Source organism: Pecten maximus, chromosome 18 (assembly GCF_902652985.1).
Source record: "Pecten maximus chromosome 18, xPecMax1.1, whole genome shotgun sequence".
In the NCBI taxonomy this organism is placed as follows: Eukaryota; Metazoa; Mollusca; class Bivalvia; order Pectinida; family Pectinidae; genus Pecten; species Pecten maximus.
The window spans coordinates 5,819,672-5,839,616 of NC_047032.1; the positions used below are offsets into that span (position 1 = coordinate 5,819,672).

General features: G+C 36.5%; 1 protein-coding gene, 1 long non-coding RNA gene and 1 other non-coding gene across 3 annotated transcripts in view; all 3 read right to left on the reverse strand.

The window, feature by feature from the left end:
* Nucleotides 1-933: 933 nt before the first annotated feature.
* Nucleotides 934-4,012, reverse strand: LOC117316103. Its single transcript, XR_004529822.1, has 4 exons — nt 3,564-4,012; nt 2,417-2,723; nt 1,808-2,184; nt 934-1,292 (listed from the first exon to the last, which is right to left on the reverse strand). It is a non-coding gene; the product is annotated as an uncharacterized LOC117316103 (long non-coding RNA).
* Nucleotides 4,013-13,488: 9,476 nt separating this feature from the next.
* On the reverse strand, nt 13,489-13,558 carry Trnak-cuu. Its single transcript has one exon. It is a non-coding gene; the product is annotated as a tRNA-Lys (tRNA).
* A 904-nt stretch (nt 13,559-14,462) lies between these two features.
* The window catches only part of LOC117316987, a 14,996-nt gene continuing 9,513 nt past the window's right edge, over nt 14,463-19,945 (reverse strand). Inside the window, exons 2-4 of the mRNA XM_033871766.1 lie at nt 16,694-16,944; nt 15,904-16,155; nt 14,463-15,143 (exon numbers count right to left, since the gene is read on the reverse strand). Of these exons, the coding sequence (XP_033727657.1) occupies nt 14,597-15,143; nt 15,904-16,155; nt 16,694-16,944 (1,050 nt within the window). The 3' untranslated portion in view covers nt 14,463-14,596. The remainder of the gene's footprint in view (nt 15,144-15,903; nt 16,156-16,693; nt 16,945-19,945) is intronic.

Sequence of the window (19,945 nt, forward strand, 5' to 3'; positions counted from 1 at the left end):
TCTTACATAGCATTTCACGCGCGCGGATTAATCTGCGTTCAAGGGGGACAACTCTCACAACGTCATCTGCTTGTGTTCACATCCGAGAGTCCTTATCGTCGGTGTCGGTTTTGAAACGTTGGACTTAACTATAAAAATACATACATTCTTAGATAAATTAGGTAATTCGACGATTGTTTTAAATTACCTTAACATGCGTTATACGACTCAACAGACATTTAAGATTATTTCTAGTAATCTCAGAATTCTTCGTTACCAATCTTTTGCACAACCAACATGTCATATCGGAGTAATAGCATTTTTAAGACATGCACATAAAAATTCATACTTGCCGCTCCGCCATTGTAGTATAACACTGTTACTGCGCATGTTGGAAGGAGATCACTAAAAGACGAGAGCAGGTGCTCTTGCACTGTATTTCGGATTTCACAGGATTCTTTTAGGAGTTACCTCCCTTCGCTCACTAAATAGCACTATAATGTATATTTTGATACTCTAATATCTCTGTGAAATCAGCAAAGTGAACGATAAAAAAAAGGTTTTCACATCCAGGGCCCGGTGATGATTTGTCATAGTATGTTTAGTTGCATTGTCATGCTTAATTCTGAATATGATGGTGTATGCGATATTTATAAAAACGAAAATAATTAGAGACCACACATGCTTAAAAGATTGGTGTAGCTATATATAGGTCTAGTTGAAATCAGGTGTTTTGTTACCTTTATATCAACTGCAATATCTCCCAAGTTAATGTTTGAGGGTAATATCTAAAATCGTAGCTAAACACACAATTTTAACAGATTCTTATGTTATTTGAACTTCAGATCAGTTCATGAGAAATCAAGTGTCCCATTTCTTCATAGGTTTTAAAATTTAAAAGCGAAACATGATGTACCTCACATGACTTTGCGGAGATATGCCAGAAATCTTAACAAAGGGGGACAACCTCACGTTGTTCTAACCCCTGAGGAAGAGAAGCATCTTGTCATATACATTTAGTATTGCGAAGAGAGGTCCTTACCACTTTCTCGAAAAATGATTAAAATGTTCATATCTCAAATAATAAAAAAAGTCAGGAAGGAAAAGTGTAATTGGGCCAACTGGTCCATCAAATAAATGGATGAGGATTTTTTTCCGCAGAAATCCAAGCCTGCACATGAGGAAGCCTCAGACCATTGATGGTGGACGGGCAAGGATGGCCAACCCCAATGTTATGGCACAGTACTTCACATTATTGAAGGAGACTGTACATAAACTTGGTAAGACTTCTCTCCTCCTTTTCCATATATTGCCTGAGAAAAAAAGAAATACAAATTTGAAGTCCTATCTAATATTTTTTTTATTAAATACAAGTTTCATTCAAGAGTCAATCATATAAAAATAGAACAGTTTCCACAACCATTACAAAACAATATGAAATTTAAAAACCTTTCAAATAAAAAAAAATTATACAGGGATGGGCTTATTGACAAAACATCATTATAAAATTATTTCAGGAATTGAGGACAAACCCCATCTCATATATAACATGGATGAGACAGGTTTCGGAAAGGGGTCAGTGGCACAAGATAAAATATGTGTTACAAATAGAGGTGCCTACACGAAACAAGTCACAACAACTAACCATACAACAGCTACAATTTGTGTGTCCGCTGATGGGAGACTTCCTTCATAATCTTAGTTATACATAGTTCTTAAACAAATTATGGGTTTTTCAAATCACTTTTTGATTAATCATTGTTTTGGTTTTAATTTTTAAATTTCATTTATTTGAAAAAAAATTACTGCTTCAATTTAAATTACTTACATTTTTGTTTATTCACAGGAATACCTCAAGAATGGCTTTTCGGAACTTCCACAAATGGGTATATGGATGCTGATTTGTTTGAGAAGTTGTTTGACAAGGTATTCCTGAAACACGCATCCAAGCAGAGACCCTTACTACTGATCATGGATAACCACGAGAGTCATCTTTCACTCAACATCATTGAGAAGGCCAAAGAAAATAGGGTCGAGTTGTTGTGCCTGCCTCCACACACAACACACATATTGCAGCCCCTGGATGTGGCCTTATTCCGGCCACTCAAAAAACAGCTTTCTGATTTGTCAGTCAGTTTGGGATATGCAAATCCTCATTTGATGATTGGAAAGGGGAGGTAACCTTCAAAAATCTGTGTGAAATGCCTGAAATTAAATTAAAGTAATTTAAAGAAAAATACATAAAAAATAAAACAAAAAGAAAATTGCATCGAAAACAGAGAAAATATATGTAGAAATAATCGTGATCTCTATATTCTAAAATGTTATTTCCATTAGGCCTTTCAGATAATACATGTGTGCTTGTCCAAATGTCCGACAGACAGAAAAATTAGAAAGGGAGAGATTTTTTTCATTTTTTTTTATTATTAATTTTTACCCAATTTCCAGGTTTTCACAGGTCCTGCTTTCAGCAGTTGATAGGGTATTCAGCCCACATAATATCAAAACTGCATTCAGGAAATGTGGGATCGTCCCCTTGGATGCAAATGCCATTGACAAAACACGACTCACAGCCTCAGAAGCGGATTACACCTTGCCCATTCCATGACCAGGGGGAGACAATCCCTGTAATCATGATCCTCTTTGCCATACATGTGGTCAGTTTGTACGAGGACATCCCTTAGTAACTGGAGGCCTGATCCCACAAGAATTGGCAGACATTTTTGTCCCAATCATTGGATCCTCTGGAAATAAACAAAAAAACACAAGGATTGTAACAGAATCCAGGGTTATAACAGGTATGCAGATGAAAAAATCAAATACTGTTTTAATTCATCATGATTAGAAACAAGAAACACATAAACTAGCTTTTTGAATTGGTCATTAAAACTGCTGGAAAATTCTATGCTAATAATTCTTATAATATTTACTTCAACAATCACTTCAGGAAACGAGATTTATTCCAAGTTAAAAGAAAAAGAAAAGGAAAAACAAATTAAAAAAACCACCAAGAAACAGACATCAAAAGAGAAAAGAGTTAGTGCAATTTTGAATTCTTCCATTTTTAAAAAAAATCTTTTTTGTTAAATTTTTATGACTTTATCAAAATGTTGTTCAACTGATTATTTAGAGGCTAATTTTTAGCTCTTTTTGACAGATCACATGATGAATACAATAGTAGTTTTTTGATAAATTGATTTTCTTTCTATTTCCAGCAGAAAGCAATTGCACAGACAGAGGAATTTGATTTACCGATACCTTTACCAACAATCAAACCACCAAAGAAGAGAAAGTCAAACAGTCGTGTAGTTAACATTGAGGTAATATAATATAGACTTACAATGATTTTGTCAAAGGAATTGCATAGTTTATATATATTCTTTATACTGCTTTTAAAATTTATATTGTTGACTGATACATATACCTTTTATATGCATGTAGTGCATGTTACACAATACACACACAGTCACATATATAAATTGTCATCAATGTTTATCATATAGAAATTACCATATCATAAATTATACTATAAATATTTTTTACCTACAGGACAACAACAACGAACTGGCAGATGAGATATATACCTGTCAAGTATGCAATATCAGAGGTCATTGCAATGAGGAAGAAGGAGGAATCCTTTGGGTTGGTTGCGATGGTTGTGACCGATGGTTCCACTGGGACTGTCTAAATTACCAAGAACAAACTGATGTTGATTTAAGCTTAATTGTTTCTTCAAACTGGCTTTGTCATCACTGCTCTCCTTCAGATATAATCATTGATGCTGTACCATCTTCAGCTCTTGGCAAGGATCATGTTCAGCCATGTCATGGTGAGCTGGATGTTGATGTTGAGCCATTTTCAACTCTTCATCAGGACAGTGAAATTCCAGAGGGGCAAGGGATGCTTATTTGTCAAGTCTGCATGGTCCACCAATTTGTTTCACCTATTGAGGAAGAGGTATACTGGGCATCATGTTATTACTGCAACAAATCCTACCATGCTAGTTGTTTACCTTCTAGAATTTATCGGGCATATGAAAGAAGGAAGTTGTCGGACTCGTCCTGGTGTTGCCAGATGTGCCATGCAAGATAATCATCAAAATGAACCGATTGTTTTGCCAGTGTGTACACTTACCCTACAGCTATGGTGTCTACAGAAGGAGCCAGCAGTCTATTTTTCTCACCATAATAATTGGACACAGAAAAAAAATGTGTGGTTGGATGATATTAAATCAAATGTATGCATGTCAGATTGAGACAGAGAGCTTTCATTATATATATATATATGTGTGTGTGTGTGTATTAGGACTGCAGAATCAATTTGAAAATTTGTGATTGGAAGATTAATTTATGCCTGCCAAAGTGAGTGTAATGTTTGTTCCTGCATGTGTGGAATGTCTGTCAAGAGTGACTTGAATTATAATTTGGAATAAATGAATGAATCAATTATAGATATATAAATGAATAATCATTCAGAAAAACAAATGAAAACAAAATTAATTTAATAAACTTTATGTTTATAAGTATAGCCTATTCATCAGTGTTTTTATTATAACTATTCAAATCAAGTACATGCATGTTTTATCCTATCTGACTTTTCAACAAAATTTACTTCAGAATGCCTTTCTGTTTATTTATTTATTTTTTTAGAGTGGTGTCAATATAGAAGAATATACATACATCCACATTTTTAACTGCGGTTATACCACTGTATATGTGTTTTGAGTTATATGTCCCAATCGATTACGAAAGAAAACCTGTTTTGTGATGGTCTGTCAGCGCGTCTGTTACAGGCTGACAACAGGTGCTCGCGTCAACTCGCTTCAATATTCCGATACTTTGTATTTGATTCAATTTTCATCATCTTTATCAGGCGATACTATATTGCCACCACTTCAAAAGTAATAATCTACACTAGCTGTGAAAATCACTGTACGGCATTCATCACAAAACCAGTAATATTCGTTCAATAAATACCACGTGGCCCCTATTGAAAAAAAATACGGGAAATGCGGGGCGAGTTTATTTGTATTTTCAGCTGTTGTATTTATATACAAAATGGTGATATACTCTACTGTACTGTCAGTAACTGTTAATAGGCCTACTCAGTAACCTGTGCATTTGGAAGTTGGGAATTGGCTCTTAAATGAACGAACATTCGGTAAAAATGACACCCCTCGATGTTCATATAAAAATATTTATTTTAATTGTAACTCAGAGTCTATATTTGTGTAGAGTAACCATACTCGGAATTTCGATATCCCATAATGCTTTGCGCACGACAGGAGTTCCGGTTGCTAGGCGAACGTAAACAAACTACAGCGGATCGGTTGCCCGCTCAAAACTATCACTTCGTTGACATGGCTGTAGATGTATCACAATGAGTTTTCGTGATAGGGTAATAGGTAGACGGAATTTTCAAATTATCAATTAATAATAAAAAATATGTTTCAGACAATGAATTAGTCACTTTTAATACAAAAACAGCGATTTAGATCAAGTACTCATGCACTCTACCACTGCAACACTTGCTTATCAACATGGAGCCACTTTCGATTTCCTGTCCCGATACCGTATTTTTTACAACAGTACTATCTCATCGACCTTCCATTGTCATTTCTTCGTAAATTATTTGTAGGTATTCTGTATTGTGTTTCCTGACAATATATATAATTAATTAAAGGATATTTGACTATATTTACCATAAAAAAAATTAAGCGAATGTAAAAATGATCTCTGGTCTATGTTACTATTGGCTAATGCTTACTAGTAATGCTGTCTTCATACTCAAGAAATTTAATTTACGTTAATGAAAATCTAAATAAATGTTAGCATTGAAATATAAATTATCTTGATCGAATAATTTCAGTTTTACAACTCCTGTACACTGTTTGATAACCCAATAAAGAAGTATTTATTGAAATATAAGAACTTGAACAGTGTCCCCTTTAAATTACAGACTAACAAATCACCAGATGTAAGTCTTTATACAACAAGTATGACATCAGAATATGCCACCAAAGAAACTTGTATTTGATTCTGTCAAAACTTCTACATTGAAGACATATAAAGATGTTGCAGGATTAAAGACAGAAGAATTAAAGTAATCATGTAAATTACATGATATTGACATCAATTTTCCTAAGAAAGCTAAAACTATATTTTTGTGTCATTCTCTTGGAATTTCAATCACTGGATCTGGGAATTTAAGTAACAAGCAGTATATACTAAACCATTGTCTTAATTCATTTACACCAAAGCAACTTGAGGAATATGAACAGCTGACTCCTAAATATTTGTGTAAAATTAAAAACTGGACAAGTGATTTGACATAAGTTCCAGGAATTGATGAAACTGCTGTTAGAAAATATTTGATAAATTCAAATGTGTTGGACACCTCCAGTGCAAGGACATATAAACTCTCAAGACCATATCAATTGAAACAATTTATTCATTCCGTCAAATACTACGAGAACACAGACTCTGAAACATTCAGTATTGTATGTGCAAGGTGCAACCCTTCTCAGTCCACTAATTCTGATGATGTTAAAGTGGTTTTCATATTTCTTGACAAAATAAGTGGTGTGCCATATGGTGGATACTGTACATGCACTGTTGGTTTTCCCCAAACTTGTGGCCATCTTGGAGCCTTATTATTTAGTATTTCAGATTTAGTGGCAAGTGGCCAACAGCAAACTGAACTTCTTTCGTGTACTGATACATTATGTAAATGGACTGACCCCAAGGGTGCATCTGCAAATCCAACAGTTATCGACGAGCTTGCTATTCACAAAAAGATAAAAAAAAAATCAAAAGGACCATTAAAGATTTTGGAACAAAAATTGCAAATCCTGAATTGCCCGAATATGAAGATGTCCTTGAATTAAGAGCCAACTTGTTTTCAGCAACTCATCATCTTGGTCAGTATTGTCCTGCAGTGCATATTCTGAACTGTAACAGGTTCAAACTTGTTGATGATCCCGTTACAGTTGGTCCAGAATCCTTACCAGACATTGCAGGAGAATACTGTCCTTATATTGCATTCAACAATGAAGTGACTGTTGAATCAAGACCTCTACCCATATATGATTTTTGTAGACATTTATCCGTGAATAATCACTCAAACATAGACAGCATAATTTCCCAAATAAATACATCTAAAGCTGACCGGGAAAATATTGAAAAACTAACTAGAGGACAAAGTTCCAATATTGAGTGGTTTTGCCAAAGGAAAGGCTCAATTACTGCGAGTAACTTTGGGAGAGTTTTACGGGCTACTGAAAAAAGCAAACCAGCCTGTAACTCTCTTATTATTGACTGTGTAGGCTATCGTTTCCCCAAGGTGATAAAGACACCAACAGTAAGTTCTTTAAAATGGGGAACCACCAAGGAATCTATAGCTAAAAAAGCCTTCATTGACAAATATGAAAACGACCATCAGGACTTAAAAATAATAGAATGTGGTCTTAACATATGTGAAAGTCATCCCTACATCAGAGCAAGTCCTGATGGTATCTTGAGATGTAAATGTCATCCTCCATCCCTTCTTGAGGTGAAATGTCCTTACAAATCAAGGAATATGACAGTGGTGGATGCTGTTGATAAAAAAAACTCATCCGCTATCTGGATCGTGATCAACTAACAAACACATTTCAATTAAAGGAAACTAGTGAAGGTTACTATCCACAGGTACAGGGGATAATGGGGTTCATGCACTTGACCACTTGTAAGTTTGTAGTGTGGACAACAAAACATTTGATAAAAGTTACTGTAAACTTTGACAAAATGTTGTGGCAAAAGAAATTACAGCCTGCATGTGTCAGTTTTTTTAAACATTCATCTTTAACCTACCGTGTCACTCAATACGAATTGTTACATCCAAAACACAATAATCTGTGAAAACATCGACGAATTCCTCGCTCTGAACGCCATTTTTCAAACGGCTCCCTCAGCCTGTCCAGATTCTTCATTTAAATACGGGGTTGAAAGGTTATACGATTATATAATCGTCAGTCGTCGGGTGCACTTTTGGGGGTCATCTCCGCATGCATTTTGTCCGGAAAACGCTTCGGCTCGCTGAAGAGTTTCGTCTAATTTACGATTATTTGAAAAGTTTCGTCAATGAATGATGATTTATAATCATAAATTATTTATCATTTTGCACGTGAGAGTACCATGCACCGTATATGACAAGCATACGAAGTCAAGAATGTCGATTCTGCAATCACATTCACGTAATAGGCCTAGACATTTTATACTTGAAAATAAAAAAATAAATAAAAATAAATGGGAAATGGATTCGCATACTTTTGTCACAAAGGTAGAACAAAATGCTTATTTATAGATTTACTTTTGTCAGTTTACTGAAATCTGGACGAACAAAAAGAAAAGTGAATCACGAATAAGACTGTCATCAGGTTACCGGAACGTATACATGTGTACCAACATTACTTACTTCAGACCTGTTCATTTCTTTCTACACATTTTACAAATATCATGTCGTCGTCAAATACGAAGATCATACTTCAGACCTGCCAAACGATTTGTACGTTGTGATCGATGATCCATCTTCAATTTATTTTCATTTCCCACAATGTTAGATTTAATGTTTGCCAGAAATTCTTCGAGTTCAATAAAAATTTGATGAGTACATACAAGACTCGGGACTTACCTATTGATCTATCACTGTATGATTATCGAAATTCACCGGTGACAATGTCAAAGAGTTGAACGTATTGTAGTAAAGTATTCTTCGTAATACTGATTATCTATGTAATTCCACTTTACATCGCATATCTAATATTTAAGTTATTGATGAATTATCTGATTGAGTGTGTAAACATCCAACGCTACTCTAATAATGATGATCAAACTGGCTGAAGTGCTTACAGAATAAAGAAACTGAATTTAAATGAGAAAGTAAAGAGAATACTTGAGGGGTAGTAGTAGTTATTTTGTGTCAACGCCAGAATTTTATAGTATTTAGGGCTAACGCCAGAACACCCAGAATAACCTCTTATTCTTACCGATACATGTATTGTGTGTGGTCTATATATTTTTAACTTAGTCATGTAGTGGTCCATTTTTTTAAAATTGAAGATAGGCATAACCCTAAATAGATGGCCAGTTCAATAAAAAACAAAATATCAAACAACTATCAGCTATTACCCCATCCAAATTTTAACTTCGAAAAATTTCAACTGATACTGCTAATTCATGGTATACTGGTAATGCCCCGGTCCTGTCTTGAACAAGTTACTGGGCACCGTTACATGCAATCTTTCGATTTCAAAACGAAGTCCAACAACTACCGAAATGATGCAGTTAAAGAAAAGAAAAGGACGATCTCATCACTGGTATTAAAACATGCTATCTTATTAGTCCGTGATCTCGCAAACGACGTCCTGTATATGCACATGTAAAATAAATCGAGATGACCCCCAAAAGTGCACCTGGCGGCAGCCGATTATACAATCACATGACCTTTCAACTTCGTATGTAAATGAAGAATCTGGACAGGCTGAGGGAGCCGTTTGAAAAATGGCGTTCAGAGCGAGGAATTCGGCGATGTTTTCGCAGATTATTGTGTTTTGGATGTAACAATTCGTATTGAGTGACACGGTAGGTTAAAGATGAATGTTTCCTGATGGCGTTAGTATATAGTATGCACCGTGTCAGTTTGAATAAATGTGTTTTTTAGTCGATTGAAGTGAGATGGGGTGCCGTTTCGCTCGTGGCGTAGTTGGCAACCTTTAGCTTAACAGATTACACATACCACTGTCATATAAAAAAAAAATTGAAAGTCATATTTTCTATACAAGCGCCTGTAGTGTCCTCCGACGGAAAAGTTATGTCAATTTATATCAATCACTTTTATTGGACCGTACAGAAAGGCATGAGTGTTTTGCTGTGTCGCTGTGATATCAGTCAGTGTCTATGTCGCTGTGACATCAGTCAGTGTCTATGTCGCTGTGACATCAGCCAGTGTCTATGTCGCTGTGACATCAGTCAGTGCCTATGTCGCTGTGACATGTAAGGAGTGTTGTTGCCTCGGTGATTCGTAAAATAGCGGCTGTATTTCTTTGTCATAACCTCTTTGATATTTGTCAATCCTGTTTTACTAAGTCATTATGATGTGACACTTGATCGACATCTATAATAAGTGCACGAGGTTCATAATAAAATATTAAATGATAATTATTGAAATACAAAATGAAACCAAAGTCTGTATTTTGTGATCTAGATGTCAAAACAAAACTTAACGATCTACATAACGGGTTTGTGGTTGTGCCTGCAAATAAGAAATACATGGAGATTAGAGATCAAGATGTTGACCCGCGTCGTTCATATTTGATTTCAGATAAACCAGACAAGAATTTTTATAAACTGCATTTTATTACGAGGAGGTCTATCACTTAAATCTTTCTTAGCGTACCTCGCAGTCAATATACTGAATCTTTTAAGTATCTATTGATGTTTATATTAAATTGTGAATGTTCAATGTAATTTTGACACGTCATAATGAATGCAAGAAAGTAATGTTTGTGAAAACGGCCCATCAGCCCATCAGCTGCAGCCAATCAGCTGTTGTTTCGTGCGAACCAAGTCCCTATAAGTGTGTTTCTGAGGTCTGTAGGGATTGATCTGACCTGAAACCTACAGAGATAACACACCATGTACTGACGAATATACTACGGTAAGACTTGATACTAATAACAAGTTAAGTTATCAAATATACAAAGTATATACTACGGTATGACTAATTGATTCTAATAACACGTAAAGTTATCAAATATAAATTGACTCTAATGGTTGATAAAGAGCATTTCATAATTATCCGTATTTAGGATAATACCTTGTTCATGCGTTGGAACAAAGCATTTGTAGTTTGATTTATAATGCAACAAAACCTTTACGCCACGGAACGTAAGACTATCTATGTATGAATCCGGTGGATATTTAAATATGAAATCCTGTAATTTTTCACACAAGTCCTAAAACGTTTTGGCAATACACGTAAATACAATTTTTTTTTCATGTCTATTGAATTTACTACTCTGAATTTTTATTAAAATGATTTTCATTAACTTATTAATTTGCCTCTGAGTTCACATCATCAACCCCTGCATGATTCTATTACATGACGTGTCTCTCCTAAAAATTATCATTATCTTCAAAACATTATAGGACAACGTCTATTTTTAAAACAAGGAAATATGTACTATTGATTTTAGATAATAGGATTTATGATATTCATGTGACATGTGAAAACGACTGTCAACTTGCATAAATTAAGCTTAAACAAACTTTCTTATTATGTTTTTCATTAACTTATAAATTAGCTATAAGCCCCTAAGTTCACGTCATCAACCCCTGCATGTTTCTATTACATCACGTGTCTCTAGATCTCCTAGATATTTTTTTGTTTTCATTGTCATAATCGTTATAAAGGAGATAGTGACGGTTGTTTTCCATCAATTCATTTTTATTGTACCTATGATACTTACCTAACATTATTCAACATACAAAAAAAATCGCATTTCTTGTGTTCTAAGATATGACAGATGTTACAAGTTTTAAGATATATAAGATGTTACTTGTTCTAAGATATGTCAGATGTTATATTTCTAAGATATATAAGATGCTACATGTTCTAAGATATATCAGATGTTACATGTTCTAAGATATATCAGATGTTACATGCTGTAAGATATGTCAGATGTTACATGCTGTAAGATATGTCAGATGTTACATGTTCTAAGATATGTCAGATGTTACATGTTCTAAGATATGTCAGATGTTACATGCTGTAAGATATGACGGATGATATATGCTGTAAGATATGTCAGATGTTATATGCTGCAAGATATGTCAAATGTTATATGCTCTAAGATATGACAGATGTTACATGTTCTAAGATATGTCAGATGTTACATGCTGTATGATATGTCAGATGTTACATGTTCTAAGATATATCAGATGTTACATGCTGTATGATATGGCCATGGAAAGTGTATCTATAGATCACTCAGAACCCGGGAAATAGAACTCGTGCTACACGAACTCGGTTTTAAATGAGGAAACTTCCCTTTTGTAAGAAACTTTTTGTAGTTTGCTAATACTATCTTAACACACACATATATATACTGCGATATACATTGCAGTGTGCTGAATATATGCAATGTGTGTACAATTCGCATCTATGTATGTATAGACATTACGACTCAGGTATTCAAACCATGTAATTGACGACCGATCACTATGGTCATGTCAGGGTATCAGGCCGACCATCAATGAAACGTTCTTTATTAACACGGATGTGGTGTACTGGTTTAGTTTAAACTCCGTTTTATTTATCTATTTCCATTTAACAATATATACACATGTAGTGGTTTAACCTGCGGGTATTTCTGACTAGGCGATTGGGTGCCGTAGATCTTAAGCTCGAGGCCTGGTCAGGACAGGTGAGAGTTATACTAATTCCTCACCATGCATTCATATCCCTAGTATAACCCTGTGTTTGAATGTAATTTGATTAAAAAGTGACCACCAGGCTGATCCCCTACTCAGGTCTCAGGGTAACAAACTTGGCCATAAAACAACGAACCTGTCTTTATGTCACCAGTAGCTGATTTGAATGTCTCTAGGTAGAGTTAGCATACATGGTTTCTAGTAAGCTGTCGAGTGTATATCTCAATACTTTAAAAGCAACATTGCCTCTCTAACATCGAGAAGTTTGAAACACTTAATATGTTCTTAAATTGTAACCACAAAATAAAAAAAAAATGAATAAATAAATAAATTCATGGACTATATGTATATATGGTGCCACTCATAACCACATGTTATTGTATCTTCACAAATAATTGGTGTAGTGAATGAAACTTTGCATGCATATAACTCCATGTACAATATCATGATGAAAAATGACTGAATAATGAATGTTGTAAGCATATTAAACATTAATAAACCTTATTTGAATGCAATTGTGTATTTGATATTTTTGACATATTTTTGACATATAGTGATCAAATGCCAAAAGCAATTTGCAATTTATTTAATTACATTGGTAAAGTAATTGTAATTTAATTAATTACTTTGTAAAACTCCTGTAATTGTAATTTTATTGAGCAAAACCTGAAAGTAATCGTAATTAAATTAATTACATTGCCATGTAATTGTGCCCATCCCTACAGTACACGATTAATAAAATCATCTTCCTTCGTCGTTTGTATATACATTTTTTACATTCATTTAAAACCCGAAGGCATGATGTAATAGCATATAGTTGATATCCAGAGTAAATACATTTTCAAACTGACGTTAATTGATCTATCATGTATGCAAATATTTATCCTTGAATAATCATTACAAGTATGGCTATATATCGGCCAACGTACTGGTTCTTCTCTAGAGGTAAAAAAAATACAAACATTGTAAAAAATCTATCTTCTTGCTCGAAATCGAGAACTTAATAATATCATTGAGATTTACGGGCAATAAAAATTGACGCCCAACGTGGGGCTCGAACCCACGACCCCGAGATTAAGAGTCTCGTGCTCTACCGACTGCGCTAAGGCCATAGCCCATTAGTCTCCATAGCTGAACCATAAAAAAAAAGGAAAAAAGGAAAGAAAAGAGGGAAAAAGAGAGAAAAGAAGAAAAGAAAGGAGGGATAGAAGAGAGGGAAGAGAGGGAGAGAAGAAAGAAGAGAGGGAGAGAAGAAAGAAGAAAGAGAGGAAAGAAGAATGAAAAAAGAAAGGGAGAGATAGGTTTCCCCCTACTCTCTTCTACGCCTTCTCCTCTCTCCCCCCTTTTCTCCCCCCTGTTTCCCCCCCCATTTGGGAAGAAAGAAGTTTCCTCCCCTCCCTCCTTTCGCCCCCGACTCCGAGCAAAGCAAGGGAAGAGAGAAGAGAAGAAAGAAGCAAAAAAGACAAATGAAGAAAGAAAGAAAACAAATGATGGACTGAAAATAAGATTGAATGAACTAGTTAACACATTAGTTTTTGTTTCATAGAAATCTGTATGTCTTGATCTTTTCGACAAATTTCTATGAACACACTCTATAGGTGTTACTGTTCTTCATCTTCTTTTCAGTCATTCGCTTGTTTTCTTTTGATCTTTTCAAACAAATGTTGTTAAGAACATATCCATTGATGACAATAGTTACAAAATATCAAGAACTGCAAATATGTATTACTTCCACCGAGATTTGAACTCGGATCTCTTTCCAAAAAGAAGGAAATTGTTCTTTCCAGTTGAACTATGGAAGCTTTTTCTTCTTTGCAGAACTTGCTATATGACTCAGATTTATGAAAAACCAACATTTGTTTACTCAATTTCATAGAAATATCAACATATATGACAGATTTGGAATAAGTTAAGAAAGTCATAAAAAAGTTTCCTCTGCTTTTGCAAGGGCTTGGAACCTTCTACTGTATCACAATATTGAAAGAAATATTTGTCATACAGCAGGCAGCATTAAAAATTTTTATGGCTTTTGTTGCTACCATTTCTTGCTCCACAAATTGTCCTACATATAAATGTATGGTAGCAACAGATGACTGAGGAGGCTTTACTGTTGAAACTGGCTGCCCTTCTGCAGACTCCACATGGCTCTACTGCGGATCTTTCTTTTTCCTGGCAACACCCTTTTCTTTCAAACTTGCCCTCCATTCATCAAAGGAACTTGTCCCTGTCTTCCCACAGTATCTGAAGCCCATGTATTGTTGGTGAGTGGGAGGTGTTCTCTCTTCTCCACACTTAGGGCACTTGACAGTTGCGGTCTTTCTTTTCTTGGCCATCCCTGCATCCACAGCTTTCCTCTTCTGTCCTGGCTGTACAGTTGGTACCATTGATGTGGGCAGTGGTGGTGTCACTATCACTTGGAACTGTACAGGTGCAGAGGCAGGTGAAGAAGGCATAGGGAGGATTGGCCGTAGCAAAGCTGGTGTTAATGGCGCTTTTACAATCCTTTTCTTTAGCTTGGCCATGCCAGCAGTATCAGGTGGACACTGAAACTGGAAGGGAGGAGTCTGTCCAGACTGCAAAGACACTGGCTTCGGTTTTGGTGCTGGTGCTCCTTGTCCAGTCATAGAAGCTGATGGAAGAGCAATGCCTTGCATTAGGATCTTGAGATCCCTCTCCTTCCCCTTTTTGTTGTACCTAAAGCAAAGAATTAGTTGTAAATGATTTTTGTTTAAATCAAATAAAGTGTTCAACATAAATGTGAGAATTTTCTCAATTTTGTTAGCTCACCTGCCCGAAGGCCTATTAATGGCTCCCAAAAGCCCTAAGTAAAAGCCCTTTAAACAGCCAAGAGTCGCAGAGAACCAGTATTAGGCCTGCAGCATGCTGGGAGGAAGGGCTGAGAATGTTGTCCAAGTTAATTACCTTGGCATTATTCAAGGTCACAGGGGTCAAGTATATTTAAACCTATTAATGACTTCTGATGAATAACAGAAAGCCCCAGAGACCTGATATTTGGCCTGAATTATACTGGGAAGAAGAGCTACCAAGTTAGGTCAATGAATAATCATGACCTACATAAAGGTCACAGTTAAAATAGGCTGAAACCATTCTTGTTACAACTTATTATACCATGATGATTTCTTTAGAATAGCCATGAGATTCTACTTCCAACCATTCAAGTAAAACATCTACCCCAAGACTCCTAAGTTTAATATAGAGGTACCAACTATAACATTTATTTGATTGATTACATAGAAGTAATAGGATGGAGATCCAACAATAGATGGAAATTATTGATTTTGGAGTTCTGAGGTTGAGAAGATAAATTTAATGGAAAAAACAATACCACAGACTGTGTATATGGTAGTATGCCCACAGTTGACAAAGAACGTTTTCTATGCAATACAAAAGTTGTCTCAATCATACATTTCATGCAATGTGTCATTAAACTTACCACTGTTGAATAGTCTTCTGGTTGAGACTCGGAAGCTGAATATCAGTGCTATCCAGGACCCTTCTGCTGGATGTAATCAGGAACTGGATCCTGGAATAGCCTTCCTTGATTAGTGTCCATCGTGACATGAATGGAGCATTCTTGATACGCCTGTCACTTGGGTAGCAGAGCAACAACTTCTCCACAGTAGCCTCCACATACCTGTTGCAATCTGGCCAGTTTGCTCTGGTGGAGTTTGGCCCAAGGACAGCTCTACAAATAAACAAAGTAAATGCACATGACCAGCTATAATCAATTTTAATTTTCAAAAATAACAAAACGAATATGTCTAGAATGTAAATATAATCATTAAACTGTCTTATTTTGGTGTCTTTGGTCGATATAGATGCCAGAGCTTTGCAAACAAACATGCTAGCGCACAACATGAAAATGACATTTGTTTGCAAAGCTCTGGCATCAATATCGACCATAGACACCAAAAAAAGACAGTTTAATTTATTTTTCAAGAATATTTCGGTAACACAAGAATAAAGAAAAATTGTGTCTCGTCCTTCCCCCTTTGTTGATAACGTCCTCCAAATTACACTTGAGAGTTCAGTATGATAGTATCTGTAACCTCACCAAGTAACAATTCATTTGGATAGCAATAACAGTGTAAAGAGTAAATTTTAAATGCAAATGTTGTTAAAATTATTTTTAAGGAGGCATAACAATTTTGATTATTGACTGAAAGGGCATGAATTAACTCTACTATGGTCCCTCAAAGAACTGTTAGAAGTATTATAATTACCTTTCTATACTGGTCACTCCTAGCGCCACATTTTTCTTCGGGCTTTTGAAGCGTCCTGACCCAGCTGACGAGAACCTTTGGGGAAACCGTGTCCTGGTTTTGTCAAAGTCTGACAAAGAATCCCACAGCCTGATGACATTGAGTGCCTGGTTTGTACTGAGGCCAGTGGCCTGCTCTCTCAGGGTCACCAGGAAACTGGCCAGGTTGCAGACATGGGAGTAGCCAGGCACGTTATCAGGATCAAGGTCATTCTGAAATAAAAATAATTTAATAGTTTATTGCTTTAATACTACTCTACTCTGCTCTACTACTCTCTTCCCTAATACTCTCTACTCTACCATACTACGCTTTACTCTACTCTACTCTAATACTCTCTTCTCTACTCTACTACACTCTACACTACCCTACTCTAATCTACTCTAGTCTCTACCCTACCCTACTCTATTCTACTATACTCTACCCTACTCTACCCTACCCTACCCTACTCTACTCTACTCTACTTTACTCTACCCTACTCTACTCTACTCTACCCTACCCTACTCTACCCTACTCTACTCTACTATACTCTACCCTACTCTACTCTACTCTAATTTACTCTACTCTACCCTATCCTACCCTACTCTACCCTACCCTACTCTACCCTACCCTACCCTACTCTACCCTACCCTACTCTACCCTACCCTACCCTACTCTACTCTACTCTACTCTACCCTACCCTACTCTACTCCAATTTACTCTACTCTACCCTACTCTACTCTACTACTCTATACTCTACCCTACCCTACCCTACCCTACCCTACCCTACCCTACCCTACCCTACCCTAACCGTACTCTACTCTACCCTACCCTACTCTACTCTATTCTACTATACTCTACTCTACTCTACTGTACTCTACTACACTCTACACTACCCTACTCTAATCTACTCTAGTCTCTACCCTACCCTACTCTACTCTACTATACTCTACTACTCTCTACTCTACTCTAATTTACTCTACCCTACCCTACCCTACTCTACCCTACCCTACTCTACTCTACCCTACTCTACCCTACTCTACTACTCTCTACTCTACTGTACTCTACTCTACTATACTCTACTCTACTACTCTCTACTCTACTCTAATTTACTCTACCCTACTCTACTCTACCCTACTCTACTCTACCCTACCCTACCCTACCCTATCCTACTCTACTCTACTATACTCTACCCTACTCTACTCTACTCTACTCTACTCTAATTTACTCTACCCTACCCTACCCTACTCTACTCTACTCTACTCTAATTTACTCTACCCTACCCTACCCTACTCTACTCTACCCTACTCTACCCTACTATACTCTACCCTACTCTACTCTACTCTACCCTACTCTACTCTACTATACTACTCTCTACCCTACTCTACCCTACTCTACTACTCTCTACCCTACTCTACTCTACTACTCTCTACCCTACTCTACCCTACTATACTACTCTCTACCCTACTCTACTACTCTCTACCCTACCCTACTATACTCTACCCTACTCTACCCTACTCTACCCTACCCTACCCTACTCTACTACTCTCTACTCTACTCTACTCTACTCTACTCTACTCTACTCTACTCTACTCTACTCTACTACTCTCTACCCTACTCTACCCTACCCTACCCTACTATATTACTCTCTACCCTACTCTACTACTCTCTACCCTACCCTACCCTACCCTACCCTACTATATTACTCTCTACCCTACTCTACTACTCTCTACCCTACTCTACTACTCTCTACTCTACTCTACTCTACTCTACTCTACTATACTCTACTCTACTCTACTCTACTCTACTCTAATTTACTCTACCCTACTCTACTCTACCCTACTCTACTCTACTCTACCCTACCCTACCCTATCCTACTCTACTCTACTATACTCTACCCTACTCTACTCTACTCTACTCTACTCTGATTTACTCTACCATACCCTACCCTACTCTACTCTACCCTACTCTACTCTAATTTACTCTACCCTACCCTACCCTACTCTACTCTACCCTACTCTACCCTACTATACTCTACCCTACTCTACTCTACTCTACCCTACTCTACTCTACTATACTACTCTCTACCCTACTCTACCCTACTCTACTACTCTCTACCCTACTCTACTCTACTACTCTCTACCCTACTCTACCCTACTATACTACTCTCTACCCTACTCTACTACTCTCTACCCTACCCTACCCTACTATACTCTACCCCTACTCTACCCTACCCTACCCTACTCTACTACTCTCTACTCTACTCTACTCTACTCTACTCTACTACTCTCTACCCTACTCTACCCTACCCTACCCTACTATATTACTCTCTACCCTACTCTACTACTCTCTACCCTACTCTACCCTACCCTACCCTACTATATTACTCTCTACCCTACTCTACTACTCTCTACCCTACTCTACTACTCTCTACCCTACCCTACCCTACCCTACTCTACTACTCTCTACCCTGCTCTACCCTACCCTACCCTACCCTACTATACTCTACCCTACTCTAATCTACTCTACTCTTTTTAATTAGCCAGTTATCAAGTGAAATTACTCATGTATTTTATTTTCATTTGTTACTAGTGTATAATGGCCTGACAATCAATTGTGATGTGATGATACTGCACTGAGATCAAAGGAATTGAAGAAGGTGAAACAAAATATTGTTTAAAACCTGCCAAATTATAAGTGCTTAACCTTTCATTTTTTTTTTCTTTTAGCAAATGGAGTTAAATAAAGCCTGTTAAGTCCATAATGAATTTTGAAGCTGTTATATTGAGTAGATTTATGACAACCACGTAAAAAATGAAAAAAAAAAACCATAAGATACTTAGATATATACTGGTTCTATAATTTTATACCACATGTAGAATGCATCTAATACTCACATCATCGGGGACAGTTTATTAGTCTCCACAGCTGAACCATAAAAAAAAAAGGAAAAAAGGAAAGAAAAGAGGGAAAAAGAGAGAAAAGAAGAAAAGAAAGGAGGGAAAGAAGAGAGGGAAGAGAGGGAGAGAAGAAAGAAGAGAGGGAGAGAAGAAAGATAGCCGGGCTGTTTACGGTCAATGTTATCCATTGAGAATTCGCGCTGTTCATGTTCAATGTAATCCACTTGGAATTTGAAACATGTGTACACTCCATATATAAATGCAGCCGCGTAGCCAGCATAGACTCCATTCCCCGTGCATCCAAGATATTGATTCCCCCCTTGTACGCAAAATTCTT